Source organism: Diaporthe amygdali (genome assembly GCF_026229845.1).
Source record: "Diaporthe amygdali strain CAA958 chromosome Unknown NODE_20_length_815715_cov_65_842320, whole genome shotgun sequence".
In the NCBI taxonomy this organism is placed as follows: Eukaryota; Fungi; Ascomycota; class Sordariomycetes; order Diaporthales; family Diaporthaceae; genus Diaporthe; species Diaporthe amygdali.
The window spans coordinates 84,911-102,603 of record NW_026517040.1 but is presented as its reverse complement, the minus strand read 5'-3'; the positions used below and the strand labels follow the sequence as shown (position 1 = coordinate 102,603).

The following is a 17,693-nucleotide window of genomic DNA, read 5'->3' as shown; positions in this document are numbered from 1 at the left end:
TCTTTCAGGGATCAAGCATCCACGCATTAAGGTTCCGTCTGATGGCCCCAGCCCCAGGCCCTGACAGGCATAAGCGAGACGGATAGAAGCGTAAGCGAGGTTCTAGCGGGGCATCATCGTGGAGCGGGTGGGACACTGAGACAGGGATCACACCACCCAGTCGAGTGTGAGTCGAGCTCCTCCTTCAAATCCTCAGGGCAGCCTTGACAGCGGCGCAAATACACACACACATCACGCACACATGTACTGTACACACACAGACAGCCAGCTGGACTGATTGTTCCAAATCAAATATTGAATTGCATCTTGATGGCGCCTATCGACCTACATGCAATGCTTCTCCTGCAGAGGTCCGGTAAAAGCCATGGCCTTGCCGTTATGGGGCAAACCCGTGGCAAATTCAACGTTGAGATTGAGCCGTCAGAACACACTCTTTGAACTGTCCGTAAATCATAAACCATGCTCGCTTACTTGCAGCAAAAAATCCTCCCGTGCCACCCTGGGTATGTGAAGAAAGCAAAATTCGAAGGGAAGGGAAGAAACGAGGCCATCGTGTATGTCCATAGCGGGGTAGTCCTACGTCCTCCCAGCCAGCGTGCCGTAGACCGCAATCTGTTCTATGTGCTATTCTTGATCTCCTCAGATGCGGGTTACCTTGACCCACAGTTCTGATTGGATAAAGATGCCAGCACTGAATGAGTTCCACGGGGAAGGTGGGTTGAGCAGCCCGAAATCGTACCGACGCAGAAGCTATCATCGCAGAGTCAGCAAAATGCATCATAACTCAACAGGGACAGGGACAGGCAGGGACAGGGACAGTCGTCAGAGCTGAGGAAATCAGGGTGTTTGCTGCTCAGCCGCAGACTCTGCGGACGGCGGCAGCCGGTTGGCTGGCAAGTAGGCTGAGAGAGGTAAGGACAGGACAACTCACCTCAACAAAGATCTTGTTCAGCTCAAGCAGGGCGACGGACCTTCCCAAGCACTGCCACTTGCCGTACTTGAACACAAGCTCCCATGTGTTGGTCATCTCCTGGAGCACCTGGTCGTCCTTGACCTCGAGCCAGCGCTCCGGCCGGAATGTCTCTGCGTCAGGGCCATACACCCCCTTGTTGTGCTGCACACCAAACGCCGACCAACCAATCTCCGTACCCTCGGGCACAGGGATACCACGGATGACATCGCCACCGGGAGGCACAACTGTCGGCATCAAGCCCGTCACGGGAGGGAACACGCGCATCCCTTCTTTGATGACTGCCTGCAGGTACGGGAGAGTACGTGCTTCCGTATCCGTGATAGGGCTAGAGATCTCGCCTTTCGCGGCTGCTGTGCGGATTTCGTGCGCGAGCTTCCGGTAGGCCTGGGGAGAGCTCATCAGGTAGAGCATGGTGGTCCGGATAGCAGTGGCAGTTGTATCAGAACCCGCGATTATGTTGACGAGAGCTTCTCCCTCTGCTTCCTCACGGGTCAGGCCGTGTTTGAGGAAGGATCCAAGCATGTCCTTGCGCTTAGATCCCTTAGGGCCAAGGCGCTCGGCTACCACACTCTTTGCGACACTGTTCCCCAGACACCAAGAAAATGTCAGCAGTATGCCTCATATAGTCGCAGTCACAGACAACACGACGCGTTGTATGTGTTCGCTTCCTCTTCCACGTACCCGATGAACTTTCCAAATCCGTGAGGATCTTTTTCTGAAGGCATGAATCGACGGAGGAGCGGGGACTGCATCAGCCTCGCCAGGACCGGCAGGACGCTAACAATCATCATGGCGGGCATACTGGCCTCGGTTCTCTTGATATACTCGTGGACGTCGTCATCTTGGCTGAGGTGGCCGAAGTCTGAGCCGAAGGCAATATCGCCGATGATATCCAGGGTCAGGTACTGAGCCTTTCTGGCCAGATCCATGGGGCGGTAGATGGCACCCTCGGATACATAGTTGCGCTCGATCAGAGCGATGAATGCCATGATGCCCTTGTCGATTCCGAGCTCGAGTCCCTCGTTCTCCTTCCCGGCGTACTGCAGGTAGGCAAGTTTTAGCGGGCTAGTGTCCAAACAGGAATGGGACCGGGTACACAACTGCTTACTCCTGCAGCCATTTTCGCCCGCAGCTCATTGTGCCGCTCATCATCCCTTAGAGAAAGGATGTTGTCACGGGTGGGGTCGAAACGAACGGCATCGTAGAAGTCGCCTTTCTTGTACCTGGAACGGACGGCCCACATGCGCCTCACAACTTCCGGATCATCCGTTACGAGTGTGTTGGGCCCGACTCGGGCGACATGGCCTGCACACAATTACCAGTCAGCAACGTGCTCGGATTCTGGCCAACAGCCTGTCTTCTCGCCACCGTGCTCTTGACGTTCGCAGTTGTCTCAGACTGACGCGCGAGAACAGCGTCTGCATGTCTCGTTTGGTGTTGACGAGAAAGGGATCCGGAAACTTGGAGACGTGGGGTCTGGCTGAACGCCTCTTACCATACTTATCGCAAGCTGCCTTAAGAGCCAGATGCATGTTCCCACCAAGGGTGTTACGCAGCATCCACCACTTGCTGAGACCAGCCGACGGCGGTCCAGGAACGTATTTGAGACGCCGCCATGTGGTGTAGGTCGAGGCCGAAAGGCATCCGAGCAGGCCCAGGACAATAAGAACGACCAGGTTGGCAAAGGAGAAGGCATTGGTCAGCGGCTCCCCAGAGGGAGTGAAAATGCGGTCGAGCACCGCCATTGCTCGGAAAAAAACTCGATTTTGGAGTGAGGTGATAACGTCTCGGGATATATGGCATCCAAGGTCGAAAGGAGGTCAACAGGAGAGTGAGGTAATCGAGGTTAAGCGAGGATCTGAAAAAGTCATGTCGAGCAGGGAATCAAGCCTCGCTTATCTAGGTTTGTGGCATGTGGTATTGGCAGTACGTGAATGGATCCGACAGTCTGGAGACGAAACGGGAATGGATAGGTAGAATGAGAAGGGGGTGGCCCCCTATTGACCTTGTCCATGAGAGTGACATGGCGACGGGGACGCTAGTGAAGAGGTGAGTGGGCATCGGCGCAGGCTAGTGACTGCATCGAAAAGACTTGGTTGTCAATTCCATTGCCACTTTTCGACAGGAAAGGGGAAAGAAGCGGCAGGGTGTCGCGCAAGGAGGGTGGTGAGTAGCAGCACATCAAACGAAGCAGCCAACCTGGAACCACAATCTCAGGTGTGTTTGGCATGACCGAGACCAAACAAGCAAGGAGAGTGAGGACAGATACCGTACCCATTTCGCACCACGACGATGGCGGGGAGCACAACGCATGGGTAAGCTTAAAGGGCCACATGGGCATGGGTTGGTGAACACGCTGAGGTTTATTCATCCGCCTCCGTGTCAAGCAGGCCCGCCCCCTTCCCGTACAGGGATACCAGGTCCATCACTTCGATGTTGAGCCCGTGTAGGCGCAGAGGACTATCAAGGAGGCACAGGCCCGGCTGGCATACTGCGTAACACGCCACACAACGTGCGGGACAGAGACCTTCGTGAGCAGGTATGACGGTCCAGCCAATGCACCGAGTAGACGAGGTAGGAACGCGTAGGCGCTCAAGGGTCGGCCGGCTTGAGGCCGTGAGGAGATGCCGTGCCAGAGCAGTATCAGCACACTCACCGGGACATGTCAATGGATGCTACGCAATCTTCGGCTCGTCGTTCAAGCCAATAGTCCTCGGGGGGTAGGCCCGCATGCAGGACCAAAGCGGATACGATTTAGTGGTGACGGACCGAAGACCGCAATCAGTCTGTGATTGACAAACATTAGCCTAACAAAGCAACGGCACCCTCCGTTTCGGTATGTACAGTAGTCTGGGAAGAGCAAGGAAGAGGAGTCGTTGTGGATTCGGTCAGAGGGAGTTGGCTGCCGCAGGGAGGCGCCCCACGTTGAGCCATGTTGTTCGTCCTGATGATGGCTGGGCGGTCCAAAGCACAGACTTCATATCGGACTACCCTGTCAGTGAGCTGAGGCGGCACGCCCACCGTTACCAACACGCGATATTCCCTGTCCAGGCCAGCGTCGGCCGGCTATCCAGGCCCTCTGGCAACTCAATCGCAGACACTTCTTCTTCCATTGCCACACAATCCGTCATTCTGGTGTCCAACAGTGAGACGTGTCAAAGAATTGTCCGCGGTACCCACGGGAAGGGTACTGGTATCAGATACGTCTTCGTAGTGGACAGGTTTTGGTGTGTTGCAATGAGCCGTGCATAAAGAGCTGGTACGACATGCAGGCCGCAGATGGATACTCAAAGGATCGGGCACCGTGGTTGGTTCCGGTGAAACGCACGACACCGAGAGTCGCTGTTTTTACTCGAAATGGCCACCAGCAGTCTGCCGTCTGGAGGCAACGGAGGCTATTGGGTAGGGCATGGAGGTTGGCAGACTGGCAGGACTGGGTAGATAGTAGACTAAATGGCACGGGTGTGAGCACGTCCGGTGAAGGCTGCATGAGCTCCGTATCCGCATACCGCCATAGGCGGAACAGACGGCTAGAGACGAGTGTTGACCTTGCTCACCAGCAAAGCCCTGGAAGGAAAATGATGAGCAATGATCGTCGTGTGGATGGGCCGAGGTCAAGGACGGATATGACAGGCGCATCTGTCTGACCTGGCACGCCTAGATGACTGGATGGCAGGGTCATCTGGGACTAGCGAAAGGTTAATGGTACTGTGTATGCAGCATAAAAACTAGTCTCGACGTGGCCATGTCAACGGCTCAATGCTGCAGAAGCATGTCGGAGACGGGCACAAACGATGGCACAAACGAATTGAGGCCACCAAGAGAAAAGCAGATGCGCGATTATCCTGCAAGGTTGATAGAGGAAGAAGCCGCATCATGTGAATATGCGCGTGGTAGGTACGAGTAGTTGAGAGGGGGGAGGAGACGACAATGTGAGTACCTAGGTAATGAGTAGAGAGATGGAGTCATTGGACTGGCTGACTGGGTAGGAGTGAGCCAGGATCGGGGGATTGCTGTCTTGGGTTAGGTACCTAAATGCCTACCTAGCACGCCTAGGTATTGTAAGCTGCTCGAACAGGCTGGCGTCTTGGACTTTTACATAGCAACGAGATTAATCCAGAGGGGACTGGTACGGTGAGTCGGTGTGAGACGGTAGGAGTGGGGAAAGAACGTTGCGTGCCGTTCCGCCAACAACCAACCTTCCTACCTTCCCACCCTCTTTGGCCTCTCCCAGCGACTATAACGCACGGGTGTTCAGGTATCTGCCTAGGTACTCTGACAGGTATTTAGGCAAACAAAGCTAGGTGCAGTCCCAGACTGAGGTACCTGCAAGGCCTGAGGGAGATCTTCTCCAGGGGTGGAAGGGAAGGGACAGCGGGCAGAGTCTGGCCACGCTCGGCCCACCTTCCACCTTTCCTGCCTGAGAAGGTGCGCGGCAGGTCCCCCTCCCCCCTTCTGTGGGCATTGCTTCCCGTGGTCTGCATTGCACAGTCTGCACAGTCTGCACAGTCTGCCCACCCACCGACAGGTCTGGCAAACAAACAGCCTTCACCGTGGTCCCCTTTCTGCTCCCGTCGGGTCCTGACCTGTCCTGACCTGACCTTTCATGACCTATCTTCTGCATCTGCCGACCTGCCGGCCTGCGTACCAAAGAGGCAGTAACATGAATTGTGGCACCACTCGGATCAACTGGCACGAGTCTTGACTCCCAGACATGGCCCAGGTTCCAATCAGAAGGGGCCTGCCGCCGTCTGTCCCCATCTGCTGCTGCGGGTCCGCTCCCCTTCGGGAGGCACCTGCGACGAGATTCAGAGTTGGGTCTTGTCTCCGTCGACAGAGTGGCCCGGCTGGCCCGGCTGCGCCCCCAGACAATCAACGTCTGCCGACACCGATCTACTGTCCCCTCCGGATCTACGGCTCCCTGGAGCTTCCGCCCTCTCGGGCCCGCCTCCGTGCGCTTGCCTTCGGTCCGGAGCCCACAGGCCCGGCCCCCTGGTCTCCAACCAACCCTGCATGTTGAGGCCCACACCACACGCAGGACTGTGTAGATGCAGGATGCACAGGTGCACAAGTGGACACTGGATGGCTGGGTGGCTCTGGGGGACTCATTCCCGTCATCTCATCCCTCTCTGCGCTTCACTCGCCGCTGTTGCTGTTGCTGTTGCAGTCGCTGTTGCAGTCGCAGTTTGGCGTGGGGGTCGTAGTCAAACGTAAAACTTGAGATGCGACCTGGGCGACCCCAATCACGCCGGCGCGCCAGCGCCCTCGGCACAGCCCTAAGTGGCTATCTGCTTCTGGTATAGGTAGGGTAGAACGGGCACTCTCGGTCATTTCCAGGCCACTTCGCGCGCCACCGTGACTTTCTCCGGTCTCAGGCCCTAGCTGGCACCGTCTGGTCTGATATGCTGGTCCTCAGCCTTATTTCTCTGAGCCTCGCAAAGCAACTCCAGCGGCACGGAACGGCACGGCATGGCGCCCACCTCGTCTCCTACCGCCTCCCGTACGAACGTACGTACGTACGTACCGTGACCGTGCTGTGCGACAAGACCTACACAAGGGCGAAGACGAGTGTGCTCTGCCTTCGTTGCAGCAGGCACTCAACGGTTTCTGCGCTTCGGCCCCTCCTCCATGGGAGGCCCCAGGCTCTTCTTCTTCTTCTCCTCCCTTGGTGGCAGCGGAATCACCGAGCTACTACTCTCGCTTAAGCAGCTATACGCAAACTCTCTCTGCTGATACGCTCGTCTATTTGTCCCTCCGTGTTACAGGCCGATTCATCTGCGTCAAGGCCTATCAATTTGCAGAGATCAACGGAAGTCTTCGGCACCCTGCTTCGGCACCCTGCTACGCAGCACAGTCCTCCTCTTCAGCAACCGACTGCTCCTCTCCTCGCCTTAGCATTCTTCAAGCTGGTCGCCCCCGCGCTCGCGAGCCACCCGGCCGCTGTCTACTCGAGGAACAGGTCACTCCGTTGGCTGCTCGAGGCCAATTAGTCCTCCTCGGTTAGTTGGTTAGTTGGTTACGCTCGGCTCGCTCGCTCGCGGCAAGCCAGCCGTGCGACACAACGGGTGCAATCACACATCGCACTACACCGACCGATACGCTCTCGTGGTCAAGATTTACCACCAACACCAATCCAACCCACCTCTACGCATCTGTCCACACACTCTCTCATGCCGATTCCTTCGGCGCCATCAAATCCCGGCTCTTCTTTTGACAGATTTGACATCTGCAGCCACCAGCTTTCCCCGTGCCGCTCCCTGGCCAGACCACGCCCCTCCCTCTTGGCCGCTTTATAATGAAATATCCCCTGCCACACCCGGCTGTTTCTAATCCCAACTGTCCCTGATTCTTGGATCGCTCACCTTCCCCAATAGCCTCTTGGGAACTTCCAGGTTCCTCTTGTAAAGGAGCTCGAGCCCATCTCTCGTTTCCATCGGTCCCTCCCGGCGCGCAAGACCGGTGCCGTTGTTCTGCCTGGGCCAGACCGCCTCAACCCGGAACGATCTATCGGCTCCGCCAGACTTCATTTCTGGAATCATGGAGAACACTGGAGATCAACCAGCCATGGGCGTGGGCCATCTGGAGCCAGACACCAGCAGCGATGACTTTGCCGAAGATGTATGTTGAAATAACACTCGTGACGAAGACGCGGTGATCGTCTTATGCGCTTGCTGACGTCCATACTAGGACAGGCAATCTTTATTCTCGGATCAGGACTCGGCCCTCGGATCTGCAAGTGCCCTAGAAGACATCGATAAGCCCTCAGCGCAGTACTAACATGTTGATTGGCTCAGGACATGTCCCTCTTCTCATCGACGGCTTCTCTAAGATCTTCTATTCTGAGGAGCATAGAGGAGAACGGTCGCAAATACCACGGTTACAAGGACGGAAAATATGTTCTTCCAGACGACGAGGTAACACACTCCACCAGTCTCCGCCGTTGCAGGCACTGCAGTCTCACTAACACTGAGCAGCAAGAACTCGACAGGCAAAGTATGTTTCTTTCTTCCTCTGTTGACGTGCTCTACTGATTTGCTTGATAGTATTCCAATATGACTTATGTCTGCTAACATTCGACCACAATTTATCATTCGCACCCTTCACCAAGTTGAATAGGGTCTTAGACGTCGGTTGCGGCGTCGGTGAGTGTGGTCGCACATCATCTACTTGGCGTTGCATTGGAGCTGACAATTCCTACAGGCTATTGGGCATTAGATTTTGGTGAGTCCTTGGACACATTCAGCCACCTATTCAGCCCTATACTAATCTGCACCGATTTTCCAGCCGAGATGCATCCGGAGGCTCAGGTAATTATTGACTGGATTAATTTTTACAAATCGTGGACGCTGAGTTGTTGCAGGTCATTGGCGTCGATCTGTCACCAGTACAACCAGCCTAGTGAGAGCTTCTTCGTCCCTGTGTTCTTTGCGGATGCTAACCAATCATCAGCGTGGTAAGCCTTGGCACTTTGACCAAATCACGAAGGGAGGTCATTGACTTGAGCGCCTAGCCACCCAACGTACAATTTGAGATCGATGACTTGGAGGAGTCGTGGAACTTCAGCTACCCTTTCGACTACATACATGCCTTGATGATGACCGGCGCATTCCGAGATTGGCCAAACTTCTACCGACAGGCTTTCGAGTAAGTCTTACATCTAGGCTGCCTATGCTAATACTCTACAACCAAATCCGACCACCTCCGAGACCCACTTCAAGTATGCTTGCAATGCTAAACGTCGATGAATTAGAAATCTTACCGCCAATGGCTGGGTAGAGAACCAAGACATTCACTTCCCATTGTTTTGCGACGACGACACCATGCGTCCGGACGGAGCTATTAAGCGGTGGAGCGATCTGATGGTAGAAGCTGGAGAGAAGTCCGGCTTCAATCTCTCCGTATGCGGGCGCGCTGGCGACATGATGCACGAGGCGGGCTTCGTTGATATTGTGCGTATTCCGTACAAGTGGCCTATTAACGAGTGGCCGCGAGAGCCCAAGTGGAAGGAGGTGGGGCGCAGGACGGCCATCAACTTCAGTGAGGGCATGTCGGCGATCATGATGGCTCTTTTCACGCGTTTTATGGGCTGGACCAAAGAGCAGGTTGAGGAGTTCAGTGCCCAGGTGGACAAGGAGTGGCAGGACACAAGGGTGCATGCGTACTTCTGTATATGGGTCACTTACGGGAGGAAACCGTGACTTTGTTGAAGTCAAATGATTTGTGCAATGATGTTAATGTAATGAGTCTGGTCGGTGGCAATGCAGGTCGAGGATGGCGGCACAGAGGAAAGCCTGCGGAGACGACCAAATACGTTTGATGAAAGCATATATAATGAGCACATACCCACTTCGCATTCGACTTGTTTGCAGCGACCAATCTCAAGAACATGAGCTGCGACTTATTCATGGTGATCACCGCCAATTGCTGCGCTGGCGCGTTGAATTCCCGCCAATGTACTGAAAGCGGATATTCATACGCCCATCTCTACCTAGTCTTCATATAGTATGATACATTTATCATGAGCATTGCTGAAGTAAAAGAATTGTATCTGGATATGTGACCACTATAATCCATGACATGTTACGGCAGGTCCTGTTACGACTAGCATCAAGCATTATTGTCTTCGTGAGTCAGATGACACCAGCAATAGTGCTTTGCATCTGTTTGCATCTATTTGCATCTGTGCGCGACCTTGGAGGCCGCGGCATACTTCACCCAGGCTGGATCTCGGCAAAACGTCAAATTTGATTGGGAACATCAGCCGGCTGACGGGCGTGCTGACCGCATGGTGGATCTGTCTCGTGACCGTTCACCTCACACTCTCTCGAATTGGGATAGATCGACCTTGAGCAAGCCATCGTGTGTGTAAGATAGATTGCTTTGGCTTCGTTAGAGGTGAACCCATTTTCAGACCTTGTCTCACAATATATTGGGCTTGACTTAGAACTGAGCAAGCATACAATTAAGCTTTGCTATTTTGTGGTCTCACCATCTTTGGAGATTCAAACCCCGCCTCCTTGCCCGTATATGAAGGCTTTGAGATGTGAATTCCTTTGGGGTTTTCATCCTCATGAAAGCTGACCGTGCGACCCAGACGTGGAGTAAATGCCCGCTGCTCAGCAGGGCTCATACTCGGGGGCGACAACGCAAGAACCAGGAATATACACAACCAGATCTGTGACCTGGAATCTGGACTCAAAACCGAACTCTCGAGATTTGACAAAGAAGAAACTAGAGAGTCGGGGATTCCCGCGAACGAAGCGCATGCAGCACCGAGTCTGAGCTTCTTGGGCTCTCGCCGATGGCCGATATGAATACGTGAACCTCCACTTTCACTGAGACCGAGTTATCAAACTGAGACCTCAAATAAGTGACCCAAAGCTTGACCTCGGGGCCTGGACATGCGTTTGTGGTTATTGGCAGCCAGTGACTTCGAATCCGTGAACGGAGGGTCACCGGCGCTGGCTGCGATTGGAAGTAATTGGGGACTACAAAGATGTGCATAGTAGATAGGCAGTGACACATGTCATCGCTTGAGTGAAACTAGCGGACATATGCGCTCCTAAGCGGCCTCCTGTGAGATACGCCCTTGAATAAGTGACAATGTTCTTGGAGTTCAAGCCCTGTGACACTTGATTAGAACCCGAGAAATTTTTTTTTTCGCAGTAAAATAGAGCCCAGGCAATTGAAAAGTCTACCATGACTGTGTGGTTGCCTTCTCGGTCAAGGAAATCATGTTCAACGTAAACGCGAGGAAATAGAGACATTCAGAGGTCTGGCTACATCGCCGCAGACGCCAGATTTCTCGCTCTGAATGTCAACTTGTCGTTGCCGCAGCGGCAGCTCGAAACAGTACCACAGCGCAAACAGTACTCCGGTTTCACTAAATATCCCTCCCGAGTTGTAACACATTCGGGTGGTACCGGAGACTTCGATGTGTCACGGAAGAGGACCCCATTTGCACCCTAGAAGCTCTCGTACTGCCAACGCGGCCGCTTCCGAACTCTTGAGTACTCTGAAGAGTCTGTCATGTGGGAACAAACATTTTCGCAAAAGCAGCGCATGGACCGGAGAGTGGGATACTCCCGTGATGGCTTCGGACTGAAGATCTGCATCTCACATGTGGTAGTCCTTAAGCAATTAGTCCGGGAAAATTAATGCGCAGCACAGGAACAAAAAGCTCTTATAGTTTTTGTATAACCCGAATGTACATCGAATCAGAGGTATTGAATCAGTACTTGAGGACTCTGCTTACCGATACCCTTTCAACCGCCAGGGTTGGTCCGAGATGGAAATGATTCCTAGAAATTGTCTTCACTGCGTTTCATGTCCGGAACTTTGACAGTGATGACGGTATGTACGCAATTGATATCAATGACCAGTGTGTGAGTCTCTGTTAGAACCTTTTGAAGGGATCTTATACAGTTGCCCGCACCTACCGTCGGGACTACTCAGTTCTGCGAGTTCCGTGGAACCCCGGCTAAGAACATTCCTCGCCAACTGCTAAACTTTTTCCCCAACTTTTTTTTAGCGGGGAGAAGGGTTTATATTGATTCTTGGGGCGTTTGTGAGGAGTTTTAAGCTGGGTAGCAAGGCTCACAAAGAAGTGATGAGAGTGTTGCTGTGTGCCTGCTTTATTGCAATCTTTAATGCCGGTCGACAATGTATTGTTCGGGAATATCAGCTGTCAGCTGCCCAATGAAATCGTCACAGCTTAATTGCATTGGTATCTACAATTTGAAGACGGAAAGGTTATCGAAAGTGTAATATGAGAATATGACCTGCTCACCCAGTGGCGAAGTGGGGCTCAACGAGATATATACAGGAAACGGACAGCTAAAGCACATTCTGGTTGAGATCGACAGCCTGAAAACAAAGGAGGGTCTGCTCGTGACAAACTCATCGTCTTCCAACTATGTGTTTGACATTGCGTCTAAAGCCAGCCCCGGGACTGGAATAAATGAAGCATGTGTGCATATATCTTGGACCCCACACACCATTTTTATCAACTTCACAGTGGAACTGAGCGTCAAGACAAAAGGTGTCGTGTGGGATGCGGCTGAAAATCCCGGCTTATGTCTTGATATAGCTGATAGCTAAATGCTAGTGTTCTTCGTAGTGCTTATATCTCGAGAGCAGGAGGGCACCCAACAAGCGAATTGTCCAGAAACCCCACGCAAGATTCGCCCCTAGCCATCATATGGACCGTTCTGAAATAGAAGCCTGGCTCAAGCTGGATGCGAATTGCCAACGTAACTGCACCTACAGTAAGGCCAGGAAAGGAAGACATGCAGGTGGATGGCTTTGTCCCGTCCTTTAAGTAACCATGAATGTAAGTCCTGCAATTTGTTGCATGAGAACGAACGAACGAACGACCATCAAATACACTACGGGACAGTTGAGATACAAGGAGACAGAGATGCCTCAATGTAATACACATGATTTATCCAAGTCAATCATCTCGAAGTAATTGCCCTTCGATTAGCAGGTACTGAATACATACTATCCCCTCACATTCGGCCATGAATTACTATGTATTTTGATGATATCCATCCGGCCGATTCTGTCACTGTGGCTCTGGCTCAGAATCTGGGACTTGAACTTTTGAGCAGTTTCAAGGAAATTTCTAAGCCAGCGATTGGCGTAACAGGTCATGACCAGACTCACAGTCGCTCAAATTATATCTAGGTGGTGTTGATTTGGGAGAGAAGGAGGATGAAGGAAATCGACGCTAGCGTGTTGGCCGGGCCTCCAGAGCTGACGGACTGTCGGCTCGGCTTCTGGCAGGGGTCCCGAGTGCCTGGTACAACGGCTGTGGGTACGTGCTCACGAGCAACTACTAGTGACGTCCCAGGGGATGAGCTGACAGGCCTGGGCCACCAGAGAAAACGCGTCTCGCAGCGGACCGCGTCTTAGCCCACGGCCACCCACCGCACGAGTAAACAGCTCCCAGTTCCGCCCCACCATTCTCTACGGCAACTTCTCCTGTGAGTTTTGGTCTTGGTCCTGGTCTGGTCCGGTCTGTTCTTTGCGCGAGGCATACATAGATCACACGCTTTTTTGACAGTATCAAGACATCCTTTCGCCAGCATCTTACAGTACTCGAGTTGGCCGCGCCTTGAGTCGCGTCACGTCGGTTCCATTCAATTCCTCCCACGCGCATCCGGTCCAAATCCATCAGTCTACAAACCATATATCCCCTCGCCTGGCTCGACAAACTTGCGATTGGGGAGTCGGTCGTCACCCGTGACGATCACTTTTACGTCCCATCTTCTCTCCAATCTGTCCTGCCGGAACGACAATTCTATGAAGCTGCAATGCAATTCAACAGACGCGTTCAGCTTCATTAATTAGCCATGTATCTACCGCGTTCCCTCATCTCGAAGCTGTACTTGCATCTGCAGAGCACATGTCACCCGCTCTCGCCGCCCGTCCTCATTCTCGTCGCCCTCGAGCCCGATGCCCTCTGCGGCTGCAGGATCCTCACGCGACTCCTGAAGAATGACTATATCCCACACAAGATCCAGCCTGTCGCCGGCTATGGAGACCTGGAGCGCATTGGCAGGGAACATGTGAGCCCACTCATGTCACAGAACGGCGGGGCCGGAGGAGTCGTCGTGTGCCTTGGGGTTGGGGGCATGGTCGACCTGGGTGCTGTGCTTGGCCTCGAGCCGGAGGGCGACGAGACAACATTCGGTGGTGTTGAGGTCTGGGTCCTCGACTCACGCCGCCCTTGGAACCTGGGCAACGTGTTTGGCGGCTTCCCGCTCGAACCTGACGTTGAAGGCGCGTCTAGTTACCAGACTCGAACGCCGATCGGCGTAACGGCGGGTCGAATCGACCGCGCATATAAACCTGGCAAGGGAGGGGTGGTGGTTTTTGACGACGGCGACATTGAGGACGAACTTGGCCCACAGAGAGACGCGTACATGGCGCTTATGGAGATGCCTGACGTGGATGACAACGGTGAGGATCTGGGTGACAGTGATGAGGAAAGCGAGGAAGAGGAGGACGAGGACTCCTTCCAGTCAGCACCACGAGCTGGTCAGAAGCGGAAATCTTGGTCTGATCCAGACGAGGATGATGACAGCGATGAAGAAGATAGACCACGGCAGAGGAGGAGAAGCAATTCTGTGAGTACAGGCTTGGGCAGTCCAAAGTGGTCCTGAGAGCAGTGACTGACCCATCGAACAGTCAACTCCCATACCAGAGTCTCCGCAGCGACCAACACAGCGCGGATTACTGTCCTTACGCGACCAGGCCATCATGTCGGATGGTCTGGACGAAGATCCGCCCTCTGCTGCACAGCCCCTAAAAGCGCCCTCGGCTCGCACACTCAGAAGGCGTCTCCTTCGTTTGAGGCGGGAACATGAGACGGTCTTGCGAGACTACTACCGCATTGGAGCGTCGTACTCGGAGCCGATTTCGTCAATGGTCTATTCATTGGCGTCGGAGCTGGGCCGCGAAGACAACGACATACTTTGGCTGGCAATTGTCGGCGTCACATCCATGGAGCTGTACGGGCGGTCATCCGCTGGCGTCGCAGTACCCATGAGGAACTCGGAATCTAAGACCACGTCGGGATGGCTGGGCATGCGCGGCGCCCGAATACGGCAACTCCTGCGTGACGAAGTCCGCCGACTCAACCCGCCTGCGCTCGAAAGCGCAAGCGGCAGGGTCGCCCCAGAGGCCACAGGGGTCATACCCACAACGGCACGGAGCCCTGAAGACATGAGCATTCGTTTGTCCCCCGAGCCGAGATTCCTCTTGATAAGACACTGGAGCCTCTACGACAGCATGCTACACTCACCCTACATGTTCTCCCGGCTGAAGACGTACAGCGAAAATGGGTTGAAACGTCTGCATAAGCTGCTCGCCAAGATGGGCGTCAGCCTGATACAATGCAAGCAAAGTTACACACACATGGACATGATGCTGAAGCGGGAATTGCGTTCCAAGCTGCTCAAATATGCCTCCATGTACAATCTTGACGACATGGTGCCTACTGTGGAGTCAGACGGTAAGGATCGTGGTGGCGCGAAAGACGGCTGGGGCTTCGTCCGGAGCTGGGGCTGGCGCGCGACTCTAAGTGCGCAGGACATCGGTGTGGTCATCGGAGCTCTTCTGGAGGTTGGCAGGCATGCCGCTCTGCCCAGCTCCGTCTCTCAGGATGGACTATCTCAGCAAAGCGTCGACGACAGCGCCGATCAAGCCACCGCACAGGGCGAGGAATGGGTCTCAAGGTTCTGGGACGCGTACGATGCGCTTGAAGAGTAAGTCATCGGCCAACACCGGAACACTATCTGAGCGCAAATAGCTAACATATCGCAGCGTCGAAGCACTCAAGGCAGGTCTTCCGACAGCCCAGTACCTACACAAGGCCATCTTCAACACGGGCACTGCGGTCTTGAAGAAGAAACAGATATCGCACCTGCGGGCTTTCCGTATGTGCATTGTCAAGGACAGCGCAGAAGCATCGATATTTAACCACCCTGGGGCGCTCACCAAACTCTCCCTTTGGATCGGCGAGGCACTCTCGGAGCAGGAGAAAGATTCTACTGGGAAACTCGCCCACGCCGGACGTGGCACCCCTCTGGTGGTGGCCAGCCTGAACGAGAAGCGAGGCGTCTACATTGTCGTCGGCACCGGCGGCGGCGGCGGCCCGGACATGGCGTTCCTAGACAGAGAGGCGGCCAAGAAGAAGGAGCAGCTCAAGCAGGAGAAGGCCAAGGCAAAGGAGCAGAGCAGGCGGAACAAGCAAAAGATTCGCGAGCAGCAGAGAGCGGCCAGGCGGGCGAATGGGCACGATGACGAAGACGACGATGATCCAGACGACGAGACCGAGTCGGAGGGCTCTGATGCGTCGGACTCCGATTCTGATGATGACGACGAGGACGACGAGTCCCGCGGCAAGGGCTTCGGGCTGAACCGATTCGGTGTTGCGTTCCAGGATGTCGTCGCCGAGACCAACGCGCGCGTCCGGATCGACAGCTTTGAGCATTGTGTCGTGGAGGTGAGGAAGGAGGATCTTTCTGGGTTCCTGGAGAGTTTGTCCTCGAAGGCGGTGGTTGGCTAGACGGGCCTACTTTAGCTTCTACTCTTTTTCGCTTTATCTATCACCAAGAGCTGGGCGGTAATCGGCATCGGCATCAGGAGCCAGGCGTTGATGGTCTTTCTTGCACAGTCATGATGCAGCAGGATGGGGGCAGGTCTTACTGTCGTCTGTTGATAGACAGTAGACAGCATGTGGCTTTGAGGGTGGCGGGATTCATTGAGCGGGCGGGGTGCATACGAGGGGAAAGCATATAAGTATATATGGCGGTCTGACTGAGATATCACCACACCACGGTTTGGCTTAGCTGTTAATGAGAATTGTCTTGTATAAAGTCATTACCCCTAGTGTGCAGAGGAAGGCGGCCAGGGGCCTCGACCTGGCATCTCAGGGGTGTCATACCGACTCCAAGGGACTGATAGCAGAGCCTTCTAGTCCACGGGAACAACCTTGTTCATTACGCACATATCCACATGATTGCGAAGGCTGTTATTGAACAATGACGAAGCAGAAGAACGGAGGACAGCCCGTCCCGTCGAGGCGCAGTGGCACCACGAGTGCGACTTACACAGTAGTGACCCAGGCTAGAGAATGAAGATGACGGCAGCAAGTGGAAAAGAAAGCATTGGAAATCACTGGACCCATATGAGCTGAGCGGTATGGGTGCTTGGGTGTTTGTACAGTACATTACAGTAGACTGCATACGTAATATGATTCAAGGGCTCTGCGGCGCACCGATGCTGGGCAGAAAGCTTGTCTGACAGCTGGGCGCGACTGGGCAAGTGACCCTGAAAGTGGGATGGAGCTGGCCACGGAGAGGAAAGAGGTGGCACAAGGCGAGGCGCAAGATCAGGTACGCCAACCTTAAAAAAACCAATCCTAGAGGCCAACGATGACCTGCCTCGGCTGCCTCGTCGCCCACTTGGTCACGAATGTGCACTGCCGGGCGGGCTCCCTCATAATCAACCCAACAGCGGGCTGGCGTGCGGTCTCGTCTCGACTCGATCTAGAACTCAGAATCCACACGAGCGCGCACACAGGCACACAGGCACACATACGCCCGTTGTGGCCGCCCTGGGCCTCCCAGACCGATGTTGGATGGGTCGGCGCTAAGGGTCGTCAAGGCCAGCGCAACTGCTATTTTGGCCACGAGAGAGGGGCACTGACGTACCCCTTAATCCCGTGCACCGGCTGCTGCACCATCCCACCAGCCCACCAGCCCACCAGCCTGGCTCGAGCCTGGCCCGGTCACCCTGCAGACACCCAGGCTGGAAGGGACACCACCAGAGCCCCTCGCCCCTCGCCCCTCGCGCCCCTAACAGTAGTGTACAATACCTGGGTAGTGCTGGGAGGAGGTTGAGGATGGATGTACATCCAGGCCCAGGCCCAGGCCCAGGTAGTGGTGGATCTGGCTGCCCTGGGTGGTGGTGGATGGCCTTGGCAGGTAAGCTTGACCATTCCCCTTCCTTACCAAGCATATCTCACCACCTAGACTACCTTACCTGCATTGCCTCCAACGGTCCATCCCATCCCATCCCATCCCAGCCCAGCCCACCTACCCATCGTCTACCCCCCCATCCCCATCCCCATCCCGCACAACGCGCCGCAACTGTTCCTACCACTCCGGCCGCATCCTCTCCCCTCTCACCAACTCCTACAAACAAGTTA

At 54.5% G+C, this 17,693-nt stretch overlaps 3 protein-coding genes across 3 annotated transcripts; 2 read left to right on the top strand and 1 right to left on the bottom strand.

The window, feature by feature from the left end:
* Positions 1 to 639: 639 nt before the first annotated feature.
* On the bottom strand, positions 640 to 2,718 carry J7T55_012565 (Pisatin demethylase; the record flags this gene model as incomplete). Its single annotated transcript, XM_053145207.1, has 5 exons — positions 640 to 750; positions 932 to 1,553; positions 1,619 to 2,013; positions 2,082 to 2,278; positions 2,469 to 2,718. 5 exons carry the CDS (start codon positions 2,716 to 2,718, stop codon positions 640 to 642), a joined length of 1,575 nt encoding a protein of 524 aa, XP_052991959.1.
* A 4,792-nt stretch (positions 2,719 to 7,510) lies between these two features.
* On the top strand, positions 7,511 to 9,171 carry J7T55_012564 (uncharacterized protein; the record flags this gene model as incomplete). Its single annotated transcript, XM_053145206.1, has 8 exons — positions 7,511 to 7,591; positions 7,768 to 7,887; positions 7,948 to 7,966; positions 8,017 to 8,115; positions 8,174 to 8,194; positions 8,258 to 8,280; positions 8,484 to 8,617; positions 8,724 to 9,171. 8 exons carry the CDS (start codon positions 7,511 to 7,513, stop codon positions 9,169 to 9,171), a joined length of 945 nt encoding a protein of 314 aa, XP_052991958.1.
* A 4,158-nt stretch (positions 9,172 to 13,329) lies between these two features.
* On the top strand, positions 13,330 to 16,049 carry J7T55_012563 (uncharacterized protein; the record flags this gene model as incomplete). Its single annotated transcript, XM_053145205.1, has 3 exons — positions 13,330 to 14,106; positions 14,168 to 15,246; positions 15,305 to 16,049. The coding sequence occupies 3 exons, from the start codon at positions 13,330 to 13,332 to the stop codon at positions 16,047 to 16,049; spliced, it is 2,601 nt and encodes an 866-aa protein (XP_052991957.1).
* Between the last annotated feature and the right edge of the window lie 1,644 nt (positions 16,050 to 17,693).